The sequence below is a fragment of the Protopterus annectens genome, chromosome 11.part0, assembly GCF_019279795.1.
Source record: "Protopterus annectens isolate FY-2018-M chromosome 11.part0, PAN1.0, whole genome shotgun sequence".
Taxonomy (NCBI): Eukaryota; Metazoa; Chordata; order Ceratodontiformes; family Protopteridae; genus Protopterus; species Protopterus annectens.
In genome coordinates this window covers 703,478,058-703,504,069 of record NC_056745.1, presented here as the reverse complement: position 1 = coordinate 703,504,069, position 26,012 = coordinate 703,478,058, and the positions used below count along the sequence as shown (strand labels likewise).

Here is a 26,012-nt window from a genome sequence, read left to right as displayed (position 1 = left end):
AATACAGACCGTTGGCTTTTTTGTTGTATTTCCTTCTTAATAATTTATGTTAATATACAATGTTTGTGTAACTTTTGGAAGCAGTCATGTACATATTGTATACATATAGTAGTTTGTAGTCATTTAGTTGAAAAATAATAAAAGATGGATTATTGAAAAAAAAAAAAAATGCAATTAAATAATCGATTAAAATGAATTCATTCCAACTTGAACTCAAAAGTTTAATTACTGAAGTTATTTCAATATATTAAGACACATAAAGAGTTACAAATTTATAACCTTATTAAAAATGTGAAGAAAAACAAAATACATACATTCATATTTAAAACCATAAAAAAGTCATATATATTCCTCATATGGTGTATGTATATGTATATATATATATATATATATATATATATATATATATATATATATATATATATATATATAAAAAATGTTCACCTATCCAGTGCCTTTAGCTTCAAAATACACTTAATAGAAGCATATTCATTAAGGCCTGGAAAAATATGGGCAAATGTTCGAATCTGCCATAGAAGTTCACTTTCCTCTAGCTTTAACTCTTAGGGACCCCTAATATTGTGTTTTTTTAATGTACTATAGCAAACAAGAACCTATGGGTGGGATTATCTACCATATGCCTAGCCAAAGCATTTGTAGTAATATGTTTATTAATGTTATAAATATGCTTGTAAATTCTTTGCCTCAATGTTCTCTCAGTTTTTCCTATATAAAATGACTGGCATTGTTGACAGAGTGCTACATAAACAATTCCCTTGGGCTCACAATTATATTTTCCACTTATTCGATATACTATGTCCCTAATGATAACTTTATTTCCGATTTTTATGTATTGGCATTGATGGCATCACCCACATTTGGACATACCCCCATTTTTGTTAAATATTCCACCTTGCAATTCTAATATGCTCTTTAGGTTTAGCCCTTGTCTGTATGTTATATGAAGAGACCTTTCAATTTTTTTACTGATGTGGATATCTTCTGAGATAAGAGTCCATTTCTTATACAATGTATCTGAAATCATTCCTGCATTGACTGAATACATTGTTATAAACTTAGGACCCGAACTTATTGTCTTATTATTTATAATAGTTCTATTATCAGGGGTATCATCTGGTGTCATATACCCTCTATTCAATATGGGCTTAAAATGCCCATTATTTCTTTTTGTTGACACTTCTATACAAATTTGATCGAATACATCCTCAGGATATCCTCTCCTGATAAACATACCTTTAAGCAGGCTACATTCTGCTAAGAAATCGTCTTCAGAAGAAACCATCCTAGCAGCCCTTACTAACTGCCCTTTCATCACAGCTTTTTTCTGATGAAAGGGGTGGCTGCTAGAAAAATGCAAAAATGCATTTGAATAAGTGGGCTTTCTATAAATGACCGTCCTATATCTGTTGTTGACCCTGTCCTTCGATATCTGTACATCTAAAAAGTTTATGGATTCAGTTGCAAACTGGGAGGTAAAGTCTAAAGAATTAGTAAGTTTTTTTAATATCTTCTATAAAGGGTGAGATAGTGTAGACATCCCCTTTCCAGATAAAAAACATATCATCCTGGTATCTTGTATACCAGACCATATATTCCTGGAATAATTGTTTTTTAAATAAGAACTCTTGCTCCCAGTACACTAGTACACAATTGGCGAAGCTCCCTCCGCATGGTGCACCCATAGCTACACCCGTTATTTGTCTGTATGTTTGACCATTAAACAGCATAAAATTATTAGATAGACCCAAATCTTGTAATGTCTCTATTACATATATTTCATTACTGTCTAAACCTTTTTCAGTGAGCAAAAGTCTAACCCATTCTAAGCCCAGATCCTGTGGGATTACATTATACAAATCTTTTATGTCTACTGTAAGGAAGTTATAATTACTATTAAATTCCAGGTTATTAATACTGTTCAAAAACCCCCATGAATCTGTGCAGATTTGTGTTTCACTTTTAATAATGGGTTTTAACTTGCTATCTACGTATTTGGCACTAGAATATGTAATTGATCCCCACCCATCTACTATTGGTCTAAAGGGTGGGTCAGGTTTGCTTTTATGTATCTAAGGGATCCAAATATAACAGGTGTTTTTGGTGCTATCATAGTCAAATAATGTAACGTATCCAAACATATACTTCCTTCCAAGAACAGGTCATTGATAGTACCATATATTTTCTTATAAGCAATATTGACTTCATTGATGCTAACTAAACAATAATGGTGGTCATTATCCAAGACACTAAGCATTTTTTGTATATAATCACTTTCATGCATAAATATAAGCCCTCCGCCCTTATCGGGCTTCATAACCCTGATTCTATGTAATTTTAAAAACAACAGAAAATCTTGATCTTCGGAGGTTATGTTATAGTTAGTGTACATTTTATCAGCATTATCCCTATATAGACAGGCTCGAAAATCCATTTCACAAATTCTTTCAAATAATGCTAGGGTCACATGCAACGGTGGATTAAACAAACTGGAAACTCTTAGTTCACTAGTCAAAACGGGAATATTGCCCATAAGGACTGACAAGTTCAATTTCCGAACAAATGTTTTCAAGTCCAAGATTGTTTTGGCTAGGTCAGCTTTTTTATCTGGGATGAATGATAGTCCCTTGGCTAACACAATAAATCCTGTTGAGAAGATTACAGCTGCTTTGTTTTTTTGTTTTTTATTAGTTTTTGCTGTTTATGGTTTTTCAGTTTATGATGTATCATAGCTATCAGTAATGGTCAATGGCTAGTAAGGTAAAAAGATTAAGACAGAAGAAGGAGTAAACAAGGTTGTCCAGTGTGTATGGGGCTATTTGTGATGGTGATGAATGCAGTCATAAGAACTTGAGGGAAAGGTGATGAGATAGAAATGCCATTAATTTTCCTTATGCAGACAATTTAGTATTAATGGAAAAAATAAATGTTGGATGAAAGAAGTAATTATAAAAAATAGATCGAAAGATTTACTTAGCAAAAAAAATGGTTTTGTTGCATTAAAGTATACAACAAGTATGTTTCTGTGTGTTTTATGTGGATGCCTACAATGTACACTGTAATACTTCACATAAACTCCAACAGTTGCCATGAAAATATCAATAATACAATGTTGAAGAAATAGTCCAGATGGCTTAACTAAAGATAGAAGACAAAAAGCACCTCTGTGCCATGATAATTGTTAATCTGTAATAGCAACAACTTGGAAAAAATACAGTCCCTCACAGTAAAAAATGATAACATCCTTTGAATAAATTCTTCTTGAAGGTACAAATTCTGTCTCTAGGTTGAGGAAGTTACATGTTTATTGTTCAAAAGGGGACAGCTACAACATTAAAGATGGTATTTATCATGGATGCCTTAATGGCACAGAGGTAGGGCATCTGTGTGAATCATGAAGAATATGGATCCTGAAACAATCCAAGTCGTCAGTAGGATGGCCAGGAGGACAAAATGATGTACTTACTGGTATATTGTTCTATCCAAGAGGAGGCTGGAGGTCAGATGTAGTGTTGGCCTGTCTGACTTCAGAAGGACGTCAGGGGTCAAGCAGGAAGACTGGTAAACAACAATAAGGGTGGTATAATGGAAGCATACCTCATATTCAGTAGTAGAAGTGTATATCCAAGGTATGAGGTAGGGACTCTGACTTATTAGCTGGGCAAATAATGGCCCTGCAATGTCCCAGTCTACCACTAATGGAAACTTTCTCTTCAGCCTTGTCACAATGGAGAAGTCATAATGCCCCATTTTCAAATGAATCAAGGAGTCCATACAATGAAGTAGCAATGGAGGTAACCCATAATGGGGTCAAGCAGGGCAGTAATGACCTAATAAATTCATGATGGCAAAATGAAAAGACACTGTAAAATGAAAGTAATTATCTTAACATTAAATAAATAAATAAAAAACTGCAACAGCACAAAGTATCAGAGTATAGCGTGGAAGTTTCTGTTGATGGGTTCCATGTTTAAAAAAAAACATGGCTAAGGGAATACATATAAACATTAGCAAGTGCTTTGATTCTAACCCACACTTCTATGTACCCCAACACAAAGCACACTATACAGTGCCAGGAATGAAAAAGTGGTCACAGTTCTTAAGTATCCTGTTCTGGTCATTCCCTCAGCTATATGAAAGACTATGATTGAGCTGAATTTGGAAGTCAACATGCAGAAAGTTATGAATCTTATACTATAAAGATGGGGAAATACTATATGCATGACTTGCAAATGAAGCCTTCAGTCTATAGTGTGCTCACTGAAAATTAGGCAAATGCCTCAGTAGCATGAAGTCAAGTTTGAAAACTACTAGGTATATTATAAGCATTTATAGAAGAAAGCTACCTTTCCCATAAAGTGTCCCATGAGTTCCACAGATCCTCCAGTCAAAGTTCTGCTGACATATGGCATCTACGATAGATTTCTCAGTACCATGAAACAGTAACCTTTCATCTACATCCTTTCCACTATTACGTTTCTTCATTTGCTCCTTTTGCCTAGAATTAATGTAAAAATTGTTTATCTCTGACAAATTCATTAATTTAGATTTTCCAACACATCTCTCATGATACATTAGTTGTGAGACATGGGCAAGTACAATACACTTTGAAGTTTAGCAGTTATGGACTGCAGACTCATACTAGTAGCTTATGGTAACTTATAATGTGGACTGTTGTGTTCTGACTTGTCAATAACAGTTTCACACTGGTTCGTTTAACGAATACAATTGAGTTATGTAGTCCTAATACTTCATTTGATAAAATAAATCATATGAACCTGACAAACCTTACAAAAGCATACAGTTAGAAATGTCACTTAAAATAACCAATAAAACATATTTTAAAGTACTCCATTGAGCTACCACACTGATGCACTCCAGGCTATGAACTTACCTACATGTGAAATGTAACATGATGTGTGGACAAATTCCTCAGTAATTAATACTTTACTGTATTTTAATGCTTAATCAACATATTAGCTCTCTAAATTTTGGGGTCTGATTGCAGGACAAATATTCTTCATTCACTATTAGTTTAAACAGATGTTTAGCAGACAAAAAAATGCAAATAAGTATTTCACTAGCAATGGTTAATATCACTGTGCCTGCTCTTAACATCAAACTATCTACAATCAAGCTAAACCATGGAAACAAAGTTGGCACTTGACTTTTGGAAAAAAAATAGCCCTAACTAAAAAGAATTCAGATAAACACTATGTACCCAGCATTGCACAAATATATGCAAACTAAAGCACTGAGGAATTGTCATTTGCATTAAAACTGTTTCTTGAGTGACAGTTAAAATCTGTGGTTGACAGCGATCTCTTTATCAAGTAACTTTCTTTTACTTATCCAGTTTTAAAATAGTCAAGTCTCATACAACAGGGATTTAAGGCCTTTTACAATACTGAACTCAGATAAGATGAAATATGTTTCTTCATCATCATCTTTTGGCTGTTCCCGTTAGGGGTCGCCACAGCGGATCATCTGTTTCCATTTCTTCCTGTCCTCTGCATCTTGCTCTGTCACACCAACCACTTGCATGTCCTCTCTCACCACATCTATAAACCTTATCTTAGGCCTTCCTCTTTTCCTGTTACATGGTAGCTTCATCCTTAGCATCCTTTTCCAAATATACTAAGCATCCCTCCTCAGCACATGTCCAAACCAATGTAATCTTGCTTTTCTCGCTTTCTCTCCAAACCTTCCAACCTGGGCTAACCCTCTAATATACTTATTCCTAATCCTGTCGACCTTCATCACACCCAGTGCAAATCTTAACATCTTTAACTCTGCCACATCCAGCTCTAACTCCTGCCTTTTTGTCAATGCCACTGTCTCCAACCCATATAACATAGCTGGTCTCACTACCCTCTTGTAGACATTCCCTTTCACTCTTACTGGTACTCGTCTGTCACAAATCACTCATGACACTCTTCTCCACCCACTCCATCCTGTCTGTACTCTCTTCTTCACCTCTCTTCCACACTCACCATTACTCTAAACTATTGATCCCAAGTATTTAAACTCATCCACCTTCACCATCTCTACGCCTTGCATCCTCACCATTCCTCTATCCTCCCTTTCATTCACATACATATATTCTGTCTTAGTCCTGCTGACCTTCATTCCTATTCTATATCTCCATCTCTCCAGGGTCTCCTCCACCTGTTCCCTACTCTCACTACACATCACAATGTCATCTGCAAACATCATAGTCCATGGGGACTCCTGTCTGATCTCGTCTATCAACCTGTCCATCACCATTGCAAATAAGAAAGGGCTCAGAGCTGATCCTTGATGTAATCCCACCTCCACCTTAAACTCATCCATCACTCCCACCGCAGACCTCACCACTGTCACACTACCCTCGTACATATCCTGTACCACTCTTACATACTTCTCTGACACTCCTGACTTCCTCAAACAATACCACAACTCCTCTTTAGGCATCCTGTCATATGCTTTCTCTAAGTCTACAAAAACACAATGCAACTCCTTCTGACATTCTCTGTACTTCTCCATCAACACTCTCAGAGCAAACATTGCATCTGTAGTGCTCTTTCCCGGCATGAAACCATACTGCTGATCACTAATCATCACATCCCTTCTTAATCTAGCTTCCACTACTCTTTCCCATAACTTCATGCTGTGACTATTCAACTTAATCCCTCTGTAGTTACTACAGCTCTGCACATCACCCTTATTCTTACAAATCGGTACCAAAACACTTTTTCTCCATTCCTTAGGCGTCCTCTCACTTTCCAAAATGTCATTAAACAATCTGGTTGAAAACTCCACTGCCATTTCACCTAAACACCTCCATGCTTCCACAGGTATGTCATCTGGACCAACAGCCTTTCCATTCTTCATCCTTTTCATAGCTATCCTTACTTCCTCCTTGCTAATCCATTGCACTTCATGATTCACTATCCCTACATCATCCAACCTTCTCTCCCTCTCATTCACTTCATTCATCAACCCCTCAAAGTACTCTTTCCATCTGCTCAACACACTCTCCTCGCTTGTAAGTATGTTTCCATCATTATCCTTTATCACCTTTACCTGCTGCACATCTTTCCTAGCTCTGTCCCTCTGTCTAGCCAATCGGTACAGGTCCTTTTCTCCCTCCTTAGTGTCCAACCTTTCATACAACTCTTCATATGCCTTATCCTTAGCCTTCGCCACCTCTCTTTGCCATGTACTCATCTCCTTATACTCCTGTCTACTTTCTTCATCTCTCTGACAATCCCACTTCTTTTTTGCCAACCTCTTTCTCTGTATACTCTCCTGTACTTCCTCATTCCACCACCATGTCTCCTTGTCGTCCTTCCTCTGTCTAGATGTCATACCAATCACCTTTCTAGCCGTCTCCCTTACTAGTTCTGCTGTAGTTACCCAGCTATTTGGTAACTCTTCACTGCCACTCAGTGCCTGTCTTAACTCTTCCCTGAACTCCACCTCACAATTACCCTTTTTCAGTTTCCACCATTTGATCCTTGGTGCTGCCCTCACACTCCTCCTCCTCTTCTTGATCACCAACATCATCTTACAAACTACCATCTTATGCTGTCTAACTACACTTTCCCCGGTCACCACTTTACAGTCTCCAATCTCCTTCAAACTGGTCCACCTACATAATATATAATCCATCTGTGTATGTTTCTTACTTTTATAAAATATACTGTATTACCTACAAGGAAGATGAACCAGTCAGGAGTGACTCAAGCCCTTTGAATCACTTCAGCATCTGAAAAGAGTGTGGCTATGTCACCATTATAAGCACTATAACTAGAGTAAAAACCTACTGCCTTTCTCTCTAGTGCACCTTGTACAAATTCTGATTAAATCTGCTTTCAGATGAAAGTCTTTTACTACATTAAAGGATTGAAACTGCATTCCATGGCACTAACTTTTTTTTTCTTGAGTTGTGTTATTAGGAGTATACTTTAGTTATTTGAAATTTTCGAGTTGTTTTCACCTCCTTTCTGAGGATTTCAAACCACTGCTTTGCGGAAATTACTTCTAATGAAACTGATGATTTTTCTTTACATAATATTCCTAGGAATTCTGCAATCCTACACACTGCTGAGATGCGATTTATGTCTGGCATACACAACATCCTTGGATCCTGCTTTGATAGGCCTTTTGCATATCCGCAAAACAAACAACACCAGAACTACTTGAGCTAAAGATTTAAACTTTGCTTGTGACTTAACTAGGACATGTTGGAGGGACAGGTATGTATCTTAGATAATCCACATTCTCTGGAACAGTCTTCCCATTCATGTAAAGCAGAGCCCTTCCCTAACTCTGTTCAAGCACAACCTGGACCAGTGGATGAAAAATCAAAAATTCACCCCAGGTCTGACACCTATATCTCTGATGGACAGAGGCAGCAATTAAATTATACCCTAACTAACATACACACCTTAAAAACCTCTGAGGCACAGTAACTTATGGATATATTTGGGTTCCATGCCTAGGCTTATAAAGGGCTCACTGCTCATTAGCCTAGTGTACAGCTAAGAACCTATATACATCTATTCCTAAAGTAAAATGCTTTTACAAAACTTCCCCAAAGTGCAAACCAAAAAACGGCACCTACACCACGTACTATCACTATAAGCAGTGAAGTACAGAACAGAGATACAACAGACCAGCAACTTTGTAAGTACTTTATTTTAATTGACTCAGAATAAAAATTGATGTTTAAATTAAAATGGATAAAAAATATAATTATGAAACCCAATAAAGGTGGTAATTTAGTTTTAATGAATTCTACAGGCTACTTAAAAAGTATGCATATACTTTGGCAAATAGTGCTGGTTATCACTGTGATAAGTAGACAGACATATATAAATACACCTATCACAACTTGTGGAATCCAACGTAATCTGCAAAATTTCTAATAAAAAATTAAGTAAAGAGAACGGCAATCAATGGGTGTGGGACAAGTGTGGGGAACACATGGAACAGGCTGAGGGTGAAGAGGGGCATACAAGAGGTATCATGCAACAGGTCAGAATGAGAGTCAAATATTACAAGTCATGATAAACAAAGGATGGTAACATACATACAGGATAGGTAAGATGAACACAACACATATAAACTATACAACGCAGCTGGAGGAAAAATGACAAACAGAGAAGGGATGCATACCAGCCATGGTGCACCTCAAAAATACATCTGTACCAATGCACAAAGCAAGTGCTGAGATGTTGCAAACTGTGTGATGGTAATACCAGTATAACCAATAGTTTTGTGCCTAAGAACACTAAATGGGGACTGCTTTTACTTCAGTACACAATGGATATCAAATACTATCATCTACTAGGCTGTTAGCAGTGCAAGTGTAAGCCGAGCAACAGCAAAGATAGGTTCACAGGTAGGGACTAGGCTATCGGCCCTAGGGCCTATACAAGCCTAGCCAAAAAGGTACCCTGGCTTTCACCACCCAAGAAAATTATTTTCCTGTGCCCCTGTCAAGCAGAGCCACAGAGGTGACCCTGGGGTGAATTTCCTATTTCCCATCCAATCATCAATATTTACTTGAAGAGTGCCAATGAGGAGCCTTGTTTGATATAGATAGGTAGTTTGTTCCAGAGTATGGGAAGTCTCTGGGACAGGAATCTATCCCTCCAGCATGTTCTGTTTATTGTGATGGCAAGGTTTAGGTCCCTAGAGTGTGTAGCTCAGAGGGATTGGGATTTCTTTAAGTGTAGCATGTCCAACAGCTCTGGGTTTGACATAGCTTTGTATGTTAGGCAGAGATCGCCTCTGAGTAGGCGATATGCGACGGAGTAAAGCTGGAGTTTTTTGAGACGGTATTCATAGGGCATCTGTATGAGGCCAGGAGTCCTCTTTGTGAGGTATTTCTGCAGCCTTTCCAGTTTTTGTAGCTGTCTTGTGAGGTACATACCAAAAGGGGTTTTGTACTCTATAATAGGTCTAATGAGTGACGAGTAGAGGGGAACAATGACCTCTTTTTTCCTGGATGAGAAACCTATTGTGATGAGGTGTGCCACGTAAAAGGAATTCCTGACTACTGTGGCAATGTGATTATCAAAGGAAAAACTACTGTTCACCTGTGTCCCAAGGTCTCTTATTACACTTTCGGTGTTAAGTAGACTACCACCTATGTGGTAGCTCATGGGTACAGAGTTTTTACCAAAGGGGATGACAATGCACTTTTTGGCATTGAGCTTGAGACCATGGCTTTGACACCAGGCATCTGTCTCAGTGAGGCCCTTTTGTAGGATGTCCACATCGTTAGGAGTTTCAATTATGGCTTCTAGTTTGCAGTCATCTGTGAACTTTATTAGCCAAAGACCTTCTGTGTTAGCCTGTACTTCAGAAAAGTAGATATCAAACAGGAGAGGACCCACGACTGAACCCTGTGGTACTCCACTTGTCACTGATCTGAAGTTGGATTTGGAGTCTGCTACTTTCACAGTGTGGGTACTGTCAGTGAGCCAGTTGGCAAATCATCTTGTGACATACAGAGTTATACCTAGTTTAGTGAGTTCATCTATAATTCCAGAGTGGGGGATGGTGTCAAAAGGCTTGGCGAGATCTAGACAGGTTGTGTGAACCACCTTACCCTCGTCTACAGCTTTGGTGACTGCTTCAAAGAAGTCAATCAGGTTTAGGAGACATGATCTGCCTTTTACAAACCCAAACTGGGTGGGGTCCAGAGTTTGGAGATTACCAATGTCTTTGTTTATACGTTCCATGATGATATGTTCCATGACTTTGCAGACCAGGCTCATTAGGCTAATGGGCTGTAGTTCCCAGGGTCTGTGTTGGCTCCCCCTTTGTGGAGTGGGATAACCATCATTGTGCGACATTCAGTGGGCACAAAGCCTGAGGTGAGGCTATGATTGAACATGGTGCTTAGGTGGGGTGCCAGTTCATTCTGTAGTTCATGTAGAATGCAGCCTGGGATGTTGTCAGGTCTCATGGATGCTGTGTTCTTGGCTTTGGAGAGTGTGGTTTTTACCTGTGCAGCCGTGATTACAGGAACTTTGCATTCTTCCGGTATAGAGATGGGCCCTTTAGGGGGTGGGGGGGTAAAGTTAGCATTGAACCTATCTGCCAGGATGTTGACAATATCAGTTGGTTCTGTATGTTTAGTGCCATTGTGCTGTAACTCAGAGCAGATCTGAGTGTTGCCATTAAGATTCTTGACATAGCTATAGAATGCTTTGTGGTTGTCTTTAGAATCACTGGCAATTTTGTTTTCATAACTAGCTTTGAAGGATTTTATGAGGGATCTCAGCTTCTTACTGAGGCTGACGAGGGAGTTTTTCCATTCATGGGATTTTAATCTTTTTGCAACAGTTTCTTTCTTCTGTTGTAGAGTTTGTTTATGTCAGGGGACCACCAGATTGGCTTCCTTTTTTTCGAGGATAGCATCTTGGTTCTGTTAGGAATAGCACGATCCATGCACTTGTGTAAGTGCTTATAAAGTGCATTTGTGTAGGATTCGGCGGTCATACCTCTATTGTCCATCTGCATGGGTGTCGTGAAGTTTGCCACTTCTGTCTTAAGAAGCATAAAGTTGGCTTTGGAAAAATTTTTTATGGTGGTTTCACTAATGGGGGGTGGGGGCGGGATGTGGATGTCTAGGCTGATTAGCTTGTGGTCGGATCTGACCAATGAGGAATTGACCTCTGGTGTGGAACACCAGTCACCCATGTTGGTAATGACCAGGTCTAGGATATTGCTGCCCCTGGTGGGGGTGTGGATAAGTTGATCCAAGGCACTGGAATTTATGAATTCCAGAAAATGTTGAGCAAAAGAGTTGGTACATGAGTAGATTTCCCAGTTAATGCTGGGGTAGTTGAACTCGCCCATTATTAGGGTGTTGGGTTGTACCCTAATCCAGTGTATCAAGAAATGAGGAGTGGGAATCCTGGAGCATGGTGTGGGATCTGTATCAAGTTAAAAGTTGGATTGCGGTCTTGCCCAGAGTTAGTTGCACTTGGATAATCTTGGATGCATTATGCTGAGCAACTAGCCTGGAGGTGTGGATATCCATAAAGAATATGGAAACGCCTCCACCTTTAGTGTTTCGGTCCAGGTTAGGTGGCCGAAAGGTGTGGTATGAATTACAGCCTGGTAATGCAGAGGTGCTCTCTGGAGCCCTGAACCAGGTCTCTGTCACTGCACAGATGTCGATGTTCTCCAGTTTAAGGAGTGCCTCGAGTGAATGCATTTTGAGGTTTAGACTTCTAGCACTGAGTAGCACTACCCTCAGATTTTGCTTGCTTGTACCTTTTACGAATTTGTCATTTGAACCTTGCCTAAAAAAGGCACTATAGGGGTGGCAAGAGCCTTAACCAGTATCCGGAATCCCAAGGGCAACAGGTGCAGGCCATCTCTGGCAAAGCATCATGGTCTGTCGACCATGTCATCCCAAGCAGACAGATATTGGATCCCCTTAGAATGACACCAGAAGCTTAGCCAATTGTTGAAGTCAATCATTTTGTCCTTGTACTGTGGTATCATTCTGGGTGATGGCAGGATGCTACTCAGGACTAGGGTTATACCTGCCTAGGCTACAAGATCGGAGAGCTCCTCCATGTCTCTTTTCATGTAGTCCAGCGAGGTATGTCTCAGGTCATTCACACCAACATGGATAATGACAGAGTCATATTTGTACTTGTTGTGGAGTGACCTGAGTGTGTGCGTTATGTGGCAGATCCTGGCACCCGACAGGCAGCTGACAGTAACTTTCTCCTTGTTTAGCCTGGTGAGTGGAACATCAGTGTGCCTGACTATAGAGTCACTTATGACTAGAGTGTTGGGTACGTTGTTATGCCTTATGGGCTGTGGTTGAGTAGCACAGTGAGTTTGTGGGCTATGTGTCATTTGGGTTGTGTTGAGGGTGGAGGTTGCATGCATTTCTGCTTTGGAGGTCTCTGTTGCTCGAGCAGAATTTTATTGAGAGCCTCTGCGAATGTAGGTGTGTGTTTTGTGTTGCTATGTGTGTGTTTTGGTGGTGTAAATTTTGAGGGACTATGTGATGAGTGTGGTGTGGTGCAAGTGTTTACCGTCTCCTCTTGACTGTCTAGTCCAGTCTTGGGTGAAGAGAGCTTTGATGATCAAATCCAGGCATGGAAATCCAGAAGAGGATAAGTACAGGATAGACTAGAAGCTCCAACCCTTTATGTAAAAGGCTAACAACGAAGCACAGTGCCAAACAGCAGTACTGCAGCAAAAAAAGTAATGTGGCTAGGTAATATACCAATATGTATATATACCATAGGAGAAATGGATTCAGTATGTCAATGAACACATTACATGTCACAGACAACACAGATGGGTGTTCAGGTAAAAGTACAGTTTGGTACACTTACCATAAATGTAGATGTTCGAGTGTCTTCACTGTTGCAGTCATGACTGTAGGGGTTCTCCCCTGCCGGCAGGCAGTCCTCGGTCATCCAGAATCCCAAAGTCTGGGTCCAGCGTCGGCTGTTCAGCCATGCTCCCTGACGTCAGAGCACCAGGAGTACAAGGCTGACAGCCGACGCCATGTTCTCCAGTTTTTCTTGCCCCAGATGTCAGGAGTCCCAAAATGAATAAGGTCCCAAAACCTTTGCAAATACACCTCAGAAGAATGGAGGAAAAAGGAACCACACAAAAGTAAAACTAAGAGGGGACAGGAGGGAGGGAAACCCAGACTGTAACAGTGAAGACACTCTAACATCTACATTTATGGTAAATGTACACAACTGTACTATGTTCATCGTGTTTCACTGTTGCAGTCATGACTGTAGGGTAAAATCCCAAAGCAGAATGAAAGGGAGGTGGTCATAAAGAAGAAGGGGCGGCTAAAAGGCCCTGCAAGACTGCAGAAGCAAAGCCTGCCCTAGACTTAGAGTAGAGAGGTAGATTGTAGTGCTTTGAAAAAGTATGCACTGAACTCCAAGTTGCAGCTTCCAAAATGTCTTTGGTAGGAACTCCCCTGAGGAAGGCAGCGGAAGTGGCAGCAGCTCTGGTGGAATGAGTACGTATACTCCCTGGGATTTGCTTTCCATGGTGTGAATAACAAAATCTGATTCCATGAGCAATCCATTTAGAAATGGTCTGTTTTGAAATGGCTTTACCTTGGGAACTTGAAGCATAAGAAACAAACAATTGCTTTGATTTTCTGATGTCCTTGGTTCTGTCCAGGTAAAAACGTAGTTGTCTGTGTACATCCAAGGAATGTAAGATCCTTTCCCCTTTATTTTGAGGAGTAGGGGAAAAAGTTGGCAAGTGAATAGTTTGATTTAAAGCCACTTTGGAAATCACCTTAGGCATGAAAGTAGGATTAGTCCTTAAAGACACCCTGTCTTGATGAAAAATAATATAAGGTTCCACAGCCATAAGAGCCTGCAACTCTGAAACTCTCCTGGCAGAGGTCAGAGCTAAGAGGATGGCTGTTTTCCAAGATAAAACTTGACGTTAGAAGAGGCAGCAGGTTCAAAAGGAGGCAAGGTGAGCTTTTCCAAAACATAGTTGAGATCCCAAGCAGGAATGGGAGGAGATCTAGGAGGTCTTAAGTTCTTAGCTCCTCTGAGAAACTGTCTCATGAGCTGGTGGGAAAAGATTGGAGGATCTGTATTATAATGAGCGGAAATAACAGAGGCATGTATCTTAATGGAAGAGAAAGAGAGACCCTTATGTAAGAGATCTGTCAGGTAAAGTAAAATCAAAGGAATGTTAGGAAGAAGAGGATTAGAATCCTGAGCCTGCATCCAGGAACAAAATCTTTTCCATTTTCCTGCATAAGATTTTCTAGTGCTAGGATGTCTGGCTTCTAAAATGACATCCATAACCTGCTTGGGTAGGAGAGAATGTATCAAAGACCCTGGATTAACCAGGCTGCCAGGCTGAGAGTTCTGACATGGGAGTGTAGAACCTGACCCTGGTGCTGGGACAGAAGGTTCGGAGTCTGTGGCAAAACCCAAGGGGGCTCCAGACATAATTTTTTCAGAGTTGGGTACCAAAACTGTCGAGGCCAATTTGGGGCCAACAAGATTATCATCTTGGGCTTGTCCTGTCTGATCTTTAATAATACCCGTGGAAGAAGAGGAAGAGGTGGAAAGGCATATCCCGAGAGGTTTCTCCAACTGAAGGATAGTGCATCCACTTTCCAAGCTTGTTCGTGGAAAGTCCTGGTGCAAAAAGTCTTTAGTTGATGATTGAGATGGGATGCAAAGAGTTCTATGTGAGGACATCCCCAGACTGCTGTTATCATCCTGAATATTTCGGTGTCCAGCATCCACTCGTGGGTACTAAAGGTTTCTGCTCAGACTGTCTGCCAGGAAGTTTTGCTTCCCTGGTAGAAACTGAGCTTGAAGGTCTAGATTGCAAGCTAGAGCTGTGTTCCATAGATCCATGGCTAGTCTGCAAAGGGGGTAGGAATGAGATCCCCCTTGCTTGTTTATGTACCACATAACTGTGGTGTTGTCTGTCTGTATCAGTAGTTGTCCTGGTTGTAGAAGATTCCTGAAGGCCAATAGAGCTTTCTGAATGGCTAACATTTCCTTTAAATTGATATGCAGGTGCTTCTGATCCTTTGTCCAAAGGCCCTGCAGACAGTTGCCCTGAAAATGGGCTCCCCATGCATAATCCAAGGCATCTGTGGTTAATATCTGAGTGGCCGGAGGCAGACAGAAGGGTTTTCCCTTGTTTAGAGTGCATGCTTTGGACCACCAAAGGAATTCCTTTTGAAGACAAGGCAGGACGGAGATCAGAATGTCTAAACTGTGGCAATGCTGCGACCATACACTTTTTAGGTACCACTGTATTTTCCTCATATGTAGCCTTGCATATGGTACGAGAAGGATGCAGGAGGCCATGTAACCCAAAGCCTGCAGGAATCTCCTTGCAGATAGCTGAGTTAAAGTTGCCAAGGTTTTGAAAGTTAGAGCCAGCTGTAACTGTTTTTCGTGTGTCAGAAATGCCATCTGGGTTGTTGTGTTTAGAGAAGCACCCAGAAAAATTATCTGTTGTGAGGGTGTCAAATTTGACTTTTTTATGTTTACAGTGAATCCCAGGAACTTGAGAAGTTTTTGAACAAGCTGTAGATGCTGTAGTAAGACCTCCTTGCTGTCTGCCTGAATAAGACAGTCGTCCAGATAAGGGTAGATTTGAATTCCCTTGAGTCTGCAATAAGCTACTACTGGAGCCAGGCATTTGGTGAAGACCCTGGGTGCAGTAGACAATCCAAAGGGCAGCGTAGACAACTGAAAGTGCCTCGATCCGGCCTTGAACCTGAGGTATTTTCTGCACTCCTGCCTGATGGGAATGTGTAAATATGCCTCCTTTAAATCCAAAGTTACCATCCATGCATTTTTGGTCAGCATTGGAAGCAGCTGCTGCAGAGTTAGCATCTTGAATTTTGGTATCTCTAGAAAAGTGTTCAAGACTGAAGATCCAGAATGGGTCTCCATGAATTTTGTTTCCTGGGGACTAGAAAGAGCCTTGAATAAAAGCCTTGTCCCATTTCTGAAAGTGGAACTAGTTCTATGGCTTTCATAGCCAAAAGAGCTTCCACCTGGTTTAAGGCCTCTGTCCATTGATGTTTTGGAAGATCTGGCCATCCGCTTGGTCTTGGTAGGGTATGAAAATGGAATTTGTAACCTCTTGAAACCACATCCAGAACCCACTTGTCTTGGGTTATATGAGTCCAATTTAGGTGAAAAAGAGAATGTTTTCCTCTGAGAGGGGCTTCCAGGCAAGAAGTTCCTGCAGCCCAACAGAGGGAGTCATTGAGTCTGTTTCCTATGAGCTTGTGACCTGTCCTCTCCTCCCCTAGGGGTGGAAGCAGTCCACTGTCTTGGTCTATAAGAGGCTTGTGTTTGAGGCCTCCCTCGTGAGCATCTGTATCTACCCCTCTGAGGCCTGTCTGAAGTGGGAAAGGACCAATTTTTCGTAGGCCAATTCCTACTAAATCTGGATGGCTGTACTTGTAAGAAATCTTTAACTGTTTGCATGGATTTAGCCTTATCCTCCATCTTTTTAATCACCTCTTCAGCTTTAGATCCAAACAAAACATTATGCTGAACAGGAGCATCCAATAATTTAGCTTTTACTTGATCCGGCAAATTTTGTTCCTTTAACCATGCATGCCTTCTAATTACTGTAGCAGAGGCAGCAGCCCTACAAGAAGCCTCCAAGGCATCAAAACCACAGTGTAAACCATGCTTCCCAACTTGTTCAGTAGCATGCATTAAATCATGTACTTCCTTATCATCTGCACAGGCGGAAATGGAAGTTAGTTTTTGTTTTAAAACAGACAGGAGAAATTGCTGGTATTTCAGCATATGAAACTGACAGTTTAAAGCCCTAATAGATAAGGTAGCAGAAGTGTACACTTTTTTGGCCCATCTTTCTAAAGATCTGGAATCCTTCTCAGTGGGAATAGGGTTCTTAGCAGAAGCGGCCTTAACTCCCTTAGGACCCTGAGAAATGGGTTCTGGGTCAGCAGTAGGGTTCTTGTATAAAAACTGGTGGGAATCAGGAACCCTGTAATATCTGTCAGGCTTAACAGGAGCTGGAGGAAAAGAGTCAGGTGTTAAATTAGCCTCCGAAAAAGCATCATCCACAATATCCAAAACAGGAGGAATAGCCAGGGGTCTATGTTGGGGAAGAAGAAGAAAATCCCTTAGTCTTTTCTTAGATTCTGAATACTCCTGTCCTTCCCAGTGAAAATGTTCCCTCATTTCATGCAAAGTTTCCCCAAAAGAGAAATCCTCAGGGGAAGAAGATGAGGGAATGGATTCCTCAGCATCAGAATCCTCATAAGGAGGGAAAGAATAATCCTGGTCAGAAGAAGAAACTGAAGAAACAGAAGCCTGATCAGAGGAGTTATATAAACATCCTGCCTTGGCCTTTTATCTGGAGGGGGATGTGAACCCCTAATCATAGTGTGTAAGTCTTCCGCCATCTTAAGTAACTGTTTCTGTGACTTGGGAGCCGGATCAGAAGAGGCCTGTGTTGCAGTCTTTGATTTGGAAGGAGTCTTTGCCTTTGTCTTTGGCTTTGCCTTTATTAGAAGCTGAGTAGGCCTGAAAACCCCTTCGGAAGCCGGTACCTGCACAGCGGCTCCGGACCCATCCGAAGGAGCATTGTCCGAAGGTCCTGCAACAGAAGTATTCAAAGGCCTAGTTGGCTCCTCGTGGGAGTCCGTTTCGGCCATCGGTTCCAAAATGGCCGATGACAGGGGCTGCAAAAGTGCCTCACTGACGACGGCCGAACCTGAAGCTGGCTCGGCTTGTACGATATCGTCAGATTTGGACCGCGGAGGCCTGTCTTTGTCCTTGCGTTGTTTGTGAACTCTGGTAGCCGGAACCGTATCCGATGACATTTTGTAATTAAAACGCCTACCGAAGTAATGAAATGCAAAATCGTACCTTCGTTTAATTGTACGTTGATTGAATCTAGCACAAAACTGACAACTAGCTACGTCGTGGTCAGGGCCTAAGCAAGGAATACAGTAAGAATGAAAATCCTTATGAGGTATTTGCTTCCCACATGAAATACAATTATTAACTTTTTCTGACATCGGACTGGAGCAAGAAAAAGTTTCAAAGGGTACTTAGCTTTGAGTAGGAGAAGAAAGTCTTCGGACTGAAGATTGTTCAGAGAAGTTTGTCAGGAGTCAGCTGACCGGCACTGCGAACTGCTATCACCGCATGGCAAGAAAGACTGGAGAACATGGCTTCGGCTGTCAGCTTTGTACTCCTGGCGCTCTGACGTCAGGGAGCATGGCTGAACAGCCGACGCCGGACCCAGACTTTGGGATTCTGGCCGACCGAGGACTGCCTGCCGGCAGGGAAGAACCCCTACAGTCATGACTGCAACAGTGAAACACGATGAACATCAACATCCATTTGTGACGTACAATGACATTACACAAGCCAAACAAAAAGAAAGGGGTCCGAATGGAGAAATGATAAGTCAGCGAGTAATGGAGAGTATTATTGCTGAAATTGAATTCATCCTCAAGTTCTGGTGAGTACCTTCATGAGGTGGACCCTGTTTTTCACAAAATCTCACCAAGACAATGCTGATATAAGGACTGTATTTATATAGCATATATCATGGACAGAAGTAGGTTAAAAATTAAAAAAGAGAGCCGAGTGCACAGGACTCAGGATAAAAAGTGCCTAATCCTGTTAGGCACACTGGTGCCAGGAGTGGAAAAGATGACAGTATAGAATCCTCAAAATATGGAAACATCCCTACAATGGGGGCGGGCCAAGCCCAGGTGGAGGATGCCCACTCCCCCCACCCCCTCCCCCCATTGTAAATGGAAATAGTAGTCCACAAAAATCACAAAAACTGATAGGCCAAAGAAGAGCCATAAAGATGACAAAGTGGACTATTGGAGATAAGAAAGAAATGATGTACTGTTACTGTTCTGCAAAAAGCCCAGAATTTCCAGACATAAGATATACAAAACGATTAAGAGAGAAATTAGAGGAAAGAAAAATACTTCCACAGGAAAAACTGTCAGAAGCTTCAAATGAAATGTGTGTTCATTAATACAACAGATTTGTTAAAAACAGTATACAGATCAAGAAACTTTGATCTGTTTGGAAAAAGAAGCATCTGAAGAAGTGTGAAAATATAAACAACAAAACCTAGAGATATTTGAAAAATATAAAAGAAATATGGACATGGGAAAGAAAGAGAGATTTGATATGGTGCATTGTTTATTCAAATGAGAAAGTCAAATTAAACAATATAAAGAAGGCAGCCCCAAAGATATTCGAAGAGAAATACAGGCAAAGGTATCCAGACATGGAAAATTTCACAATAAAAATATATCACAAAGAGGGAATGTAGAAAAGAAGATTAGTAAAGTAAAAGTTAAAAAAAATAGAAGTTGAATTTATGGAATGCCTGCAAAGTGAAAGATTTGATGTAGAAGGTCTAGCACAGGATACATCACAGCATGATGGAACGAGTCCCCAGAGAAAGGAGAAACAGGAAGATCAGGAGACATCTGAAGAAGAACATGGACATGGGAAAAAAAAAGAGATTTAATATGGTGTAATATGAAAAGGAGAAAGCAAAACTAATCAATACAAAAAGAGCAGCACCAAAGATATTTGAAGAGAAGCACAGGCAAAGGAATTCAGACATGGAAAACTTTACAATACAAAAACATAAGAAGACAAAGAGAAAAGCAGAAAAGGAGATTAGCAATGGAGAAGTTAAAGAAATAGAAACTGAGGTTGTGGAGTACCTGCAAAGTGAAGGATTCAGTGTAGAAAATCTAATTCATTAAGCACAAAGTACAGTTTTGTACCTACCATAAATGTAGATGTCCGATAGGTATGCATCTGCAGTCATAACATATGCGTTGTCCTGCCTCAGGCAGCCCTTCGGTCAGCCGGATTCCAAAGTCTGGGTCTGGCCTCGGCTGATGTCGCACTTTCCCCGACGTCAGAGCGTCTGGGGTATAAAAGCATCAGCCGACGCCATTTTCCTCAGTGTTTCTTGCCCCAGATGCCAGGTGCCCTCTAGGAAGGCCAAATTTGGAGGAATGCAATAAATTCCAAACATTTTCCAAAATATATACATATATATATACAAACAAATACACCATAATAGATCCCCAGCTAGCTAATGGAGGGGTAAGTACCCTAGGAATACCACAGAGGGGAAGGAGGGAGGGTAACCCTGACTGCAGATGCATACCTATCGGACATCTACATTTATGGTAGGTACAAAACTGTAATATGTCCTTCAAGGATGCATCTGCAGTCATAACATATGGGTAGAATACCATAGCCAATCTGGGGGAGGAGGTACTTAGAAAAGGATGGTGTAGTTAAGATACCCCGCAGGATTGCTGTAGCAAAACCTGCTCTGGATCTGGAGTATAAAGGTAAATTGTAATGTTTGGCAAATGTATGCACGGAGCTCCATGTAGCAGCTTCTAAAATGTCCTTGGTAGCCACCCCTCTTAGGAAGGCTGTAGTGGTGGCTGTGGCCCTCGTGGAATGAGGCCTAATGTTTGCAGGAACCGTCTTTCCATGAAAGGAGTAACAAAATTGAATGCAATTTCCTATCCACTTTGAAATTGTCTATTTGGAAATTGCTTTCCCTTGTACCCCAGCAGCATATGCTACAAGGAGTTGGTCAGTTTTTCTGTAAGTTTTAGTTCTGTCCAAGTAGTAGCGTAGTTGTCTGTGTATATCCAGAGTGTGCAGAAGTTTTTCCCCTTTATTTTGTGGATTTGGGAAGAATGTAGGCAAGTGAATAGCTTGGTTCAAGGATACCCTAGATACCACCTTTGGCATTAAAGTAGGATTGGTTCTCAATGAAACTCTGTCCTGATGGAAGATAAGGAATGGCTGTACTGCCATTAAAGCTTGCAACTCAGATACTCTTCTTGCTGAAGTTACGACCAGAAGGAATGCAGTTTTCCAAGACAGAAACTGTAGATCCGTCGATGCTGCTGGCTCAAAGGGAGGAAGTGTTAGTTTCTCCAGCACAAAGTTGAGATCCCAAGTAGGTAAAGGGGGTTTCCTTGGAGGTTTGATGTTTTTGATTCCTCTCAGAAATTGCCTGAGGAGAGGATGCGAGAAGATAGGTGGATCAACATTGTATTCTGCTGAAATTGCTGAGGCATGAATCTTAATGGAAGAATAGGACAGGCCATTGTGGAACAATTCTGCTAAGTATTCCAGAATATGAGCCATGCTCGCCACTGTCACATCTAAGCCTTTTGTTGTGTTCCAAATGAGAAATCTTTTCCATTTTGCTGAGTATGTCTTCCTTGTGGAAGGCCGGCGAGCTTCCATAATAATGTCCTTTACTCTCTGTGATAAGTTATTTTGAGGGGGGTTTATGGAATTTTCCAGGCAGTTAGCTGCAGTGTTTTCAAGTTGGGATGCATGCTCTTGAAATTGTTCTGTGTCAGAAGAAGTGGCCATAGGGGGAGAGGCCATGGTTTCGTCTGTGACATGCTCCTCAATAGAGGGTACCAGTGCTGCCTTGGCCAGTCTGGAGCTATCAGAATCACTCTTGGCTGTTCTGCCCTGATCTTCAGTAAAACCTTGGACATTAACTGGAGAGGTGGGAAGGCGTAGACTTTTAGAGCTTTCCAGCTGAAAGAGAGAAAGTCCACCCTCCAAGCTTGTGGGTGGTATGTCCTTGAGCAGAATGTCTTCAGTTGACGATTGTGGGGCGAGGCAAACAGATCTATCTCTGGCTTTCCCCATGCTTGTGTTATGAGTAGAAAGATGTCTGGGTGCAGCATCCATTCGTGTGCATCCATGGTAGTTCTGCTTAAGCTGTCTGCCAGTGCATTTTCTTTCCCTGGCACAAACTGGGACTGTAGTTGGATATTGAGTTTCAAGCATAGTTCCCATAGAGTCATGGCCAGCCTGCATAGAGGGTAGGAATGTGTGCCCCCTTGCTTGTTTATGTACCACATGACTGTGGTGTTGTCTGTCCTTATTAACAGGTGGCCTTGATGGAGGAAAGGTTTGAAGACCTCGATTGCGTGTATCACTGCCAGCATTTCCTTTTGGTTTATGTGCATGTGCAGTTGTCCTTGAGACCATAGGCCTTGGATACATTTGCTCTCCATATGTGCTCCCCATCCTCGGTCTGAAGCGTCCGTGGTGATGGTTTGTTTTGTTTTTGGTCTGTTGAAAGGCAACCCTCTGTTGGACTGGCAGGCTTGAGCCCACCACAGGAATTCCTTTTGAAGGCAAGGAATGATTGGTATCAAAGTTTCCAAACTGTGACTGTGCTGAGACCATACACTCCTTAGGTACCATTGTAATTTTCTCATATGCAGCCTGGCTTGTGGAACCAGAATTATGCAGGATGCCATGTAACCCAGGGCCTGCAGGATTTTCCTTGCAGTTAGCTGAGTTTGTCTTATCAGATTCGTGAAGTAATCCGGAAGTTGTTTTTGTTTTTCTTCTGTGAGAAAGGCCATTTGGGTGGTTGTGTCTAGATCTGCACCCAAAATGGTTATCCTTTGGGATGGGACCAGTCTTGATTTTTGGATGTTGACTGTGTATCCCAAGGCCTGTAATAGGTGGATGGCATAGTCCAAGCCCTTTATCAACTTTTTCTTGTTGTCCACTTGTATAAGGCAGTCATCCAGATATGGGTAGATTTGAATCCCCTGAAGTCTGCAGTGTGCAATTACTGATGCCAGGCATTTCGTGAATACTCTGGGTGCAGTAGATAAGCCAAAGGGCAATGCTGAGAATTGATAATGCTCTGATCCTGCAAGAAATCTAAGGTGTCTTCTGCAACTTTGCTGAATAGGGACATGCAGGTATGCCTCCTTGAGATCTAGAGTCACCAGCCAAGACTCCTTGCCCAGCATGGGAAGAAGTTGCTGTAGGGTCAGCATCTTGAATTTTGGCACAATGAGGTAAGTATTCAGTGCGGACAGGTCGAGAATAGGCCTCCATTGATTTTCTTTTCTTGGAACAAGGAATAATCTGGAGTAAAATCCTTGGCCTTGTTCTGAAAGAGGTACCTTTTATATGGCTTTCATTTGTATTAAGTTGTTGATCTGCTTTAAAGCCTCTGCCCTCTGATTTGGTGGCAGGTTTGGCATTCCGTTTCTTCTTGGCAAAGTATGGAAGTGGAACCTGTATCCTTCGTCTATTATTTGCAGTGTCCATGTGTCCCTTGTAATGTAATGCCAGCTTTTTGAGAATAAAGAAAGCTTTCCACCCAATGGTGCTTCCAATTGAGCCCTGGTCGGCGGAATCAAAGGAAAGTCATTGAGTCTGTCCAGGTGTAGTAGTTGTTGTTGCTGTTCCTGCACTACCTCTCTGGTTGGTAGGCTGCCACTGACGGCCTCTGTAGGAGCCTCTAGCTTGCCCTCTACCTCTGGGACGCCTGTTCCTGCCTCTCTGGGATCTGTCCGAGTCTGGAAAGGACCAATTTTTAGTAGGCCAGTTTCTGCTGAATCTCGGTGGTTGTACTTGCAGAAAATCCTTAACTGTTTGCACAGATTTTGCCTTTTCTTCAAACTTCTTCAAGACCTCCTGAGCCGAGGAACCAAATAATTTTTGTTTTTCCATTGGAGCATCCAGGAGTTTAGCTTTAACATGGTCTGGTAAAGATTGTTCCTTCAACCAGGCATGCCTACGAATAACAGCCCCAGTCATAGCTGACCTACAAGAAGCTTCCAGTGCATCATAACCACACTGCAAAAAATGATTACTAACCTGCTGTGAGTTATGTACCAGATCCTGAAGGGATTTACAGTCAAGGGGTTCAGAAGAGGAAAGCTTCTTATGCAATTCATCTAACAAATACTCTTGGTACTGTATCATATGAAATTGACAATTTAATGCCCTCATGGAAAGAGTTGCAGAAGTATATACCTTCTTTCCCCATCTCTAAAGCTCTAGACTCCCTTTCAGAAGGTAGAGGATTTTTGGCAGTGGCAGCTGCAACCCCTTTAGGGCCCTGAGAAATCGTATCTGGGTCTGCAGAATGGGCCTTGTACAGATGAAGATGAGAATCCGGGACCCTGTAGTATCTATCAGGTTTGGCAGGAGCCGGAGGAGAATCAGGGGCTGTACTAACATCATTGTACACATCATCAATAACATTCAAAACAGGAGGTATAGCTAAGGGCCTATGCTGAGGTAAATGTAAGAAGGTCCTTAATCTCTTTCTAGAATCAGAAAATTCCTGACCCTGCCATTGAAAATGTTCTCTCATAGAGTGAAGTGTCTCACCAAAGGAAAACTCTTCAGGAGGGAGGCAAGGGATAGATTCTTCAGCATCAGAATCCTCAGAGGCGAATAAGCCTCCTCCTGGTGATCTGACAACACAGATCCATCCGTAGACTCATCTGAGGAGTGTAGGTCAGAGGGCTCAGCCCTGGGCCTTTTGTCTGGAGGTGGTTGAGAGCCCCTGTCCGGGTGAGGCTGAGAACCTCTAATTAAAGAGATAAGATCCTCTGCAAGGCTGAGGATCCGAGAACTAGAAGAAGGTCTCTGAGAGGTAGTCTTGGGAGGCAAAGCTTTAGCAAGTTTAGCAGCTTTAGCCCTGGAAAAAGCCTTAATGGACATGGAAGCAGGGGTCTGCACCACGCAGCAGGAAGACTTGTCCAAAGGAATAGTGTCGGACAATTCCTGGACACTGGTTTCAGTAGGTAGTTCAGTAGTCGACTCAGCCGGGGCCTCCTGGGCCGCAGTGGTCGGTTGAGTGGATTCAGTTAAAGGAAGTACCGAGGACTCGGTTTCGGCCGAAACCGAGACACTCGCGGTAGGCCTAACCGTGGTTTCAGCCGAAACCGTGGGCCGCGAGTGTCGGTCCTTGTCCTTCCGTTTTTTCACCAAATGCGATGTCGGAGTCTCCGACGGCATCTTATATGCAAAATTAGCCCCAAAGAATTCCTCTGCAAACTCCGACCGACGTCTAAGAGTTCGTCGGTTGAAGGAAGCACAGGCTGAACAGGCCGAGACGTCGTGGTCTGGGCCTAAGCAAGGGAGGCAGTAAGAGTGGAAATCCTTATGAGGTATTTGTTTCCCACAAGTTAAACAATTATTTACTTTATCTGACATCGGCTGAGGCAAGAAAGAGTCCCCAATGGGGTACTTAGCTTTTTTGAAGTCTTCAGTAGCTGAATCACAGGAGCTGACCGACCGGCACTTGCGAACTGCTTCTGCTTCGGGCACCACGCGCCAAGAAAGACTGAGGAAAATGGCGTCAGCTGATGCTTTTATACCCCAGACGCTCTGACGTCGGGGAAAGTACGACATCAGCCGAGGCCAGACCCAGACTTTGGAATCCGGCCGACCGAAGGGCTGCCTGAGGCAGGACAACCCATATGTTATGACTGCAGATGCATCCTTGAAGGACATCAGGATAGAGTAACGGACATCCAAATTAAGGAGAAACCAGTGGCACGGGAAGCAATTGGTCAGGCGCCATATGAAGATATTTTGAAGCCTTCCACAGGAAACTAGTACAAACATTCAGTTGAAGCT

General features: G+C 41.8%; 1 protein-coding gene across 1 annotated transcript in view; it reads right to left on the bottom strand.

Moving 5' to 3' along the window:
- LOC122815565 (protein mono-ADP-ribosyltransferase PARP12-like) overlaps positions 1-26,012 on the bottom strand; it is an 882,722-nt gene that overhangs the window by 153,343 nt on the left and 703,367 nt on the right. Inside the window, exon 11 of the mRNA XM_044088162.1 lies at positions 4,365-4,516. Within this exon, the coding sequence (XP_043944097.1) occupies positions 4,365-4,516 (152 nt within the window). The remainder of the gene's footprint in view (positions 1-4,364; positions 4,517-26,012) is intronic.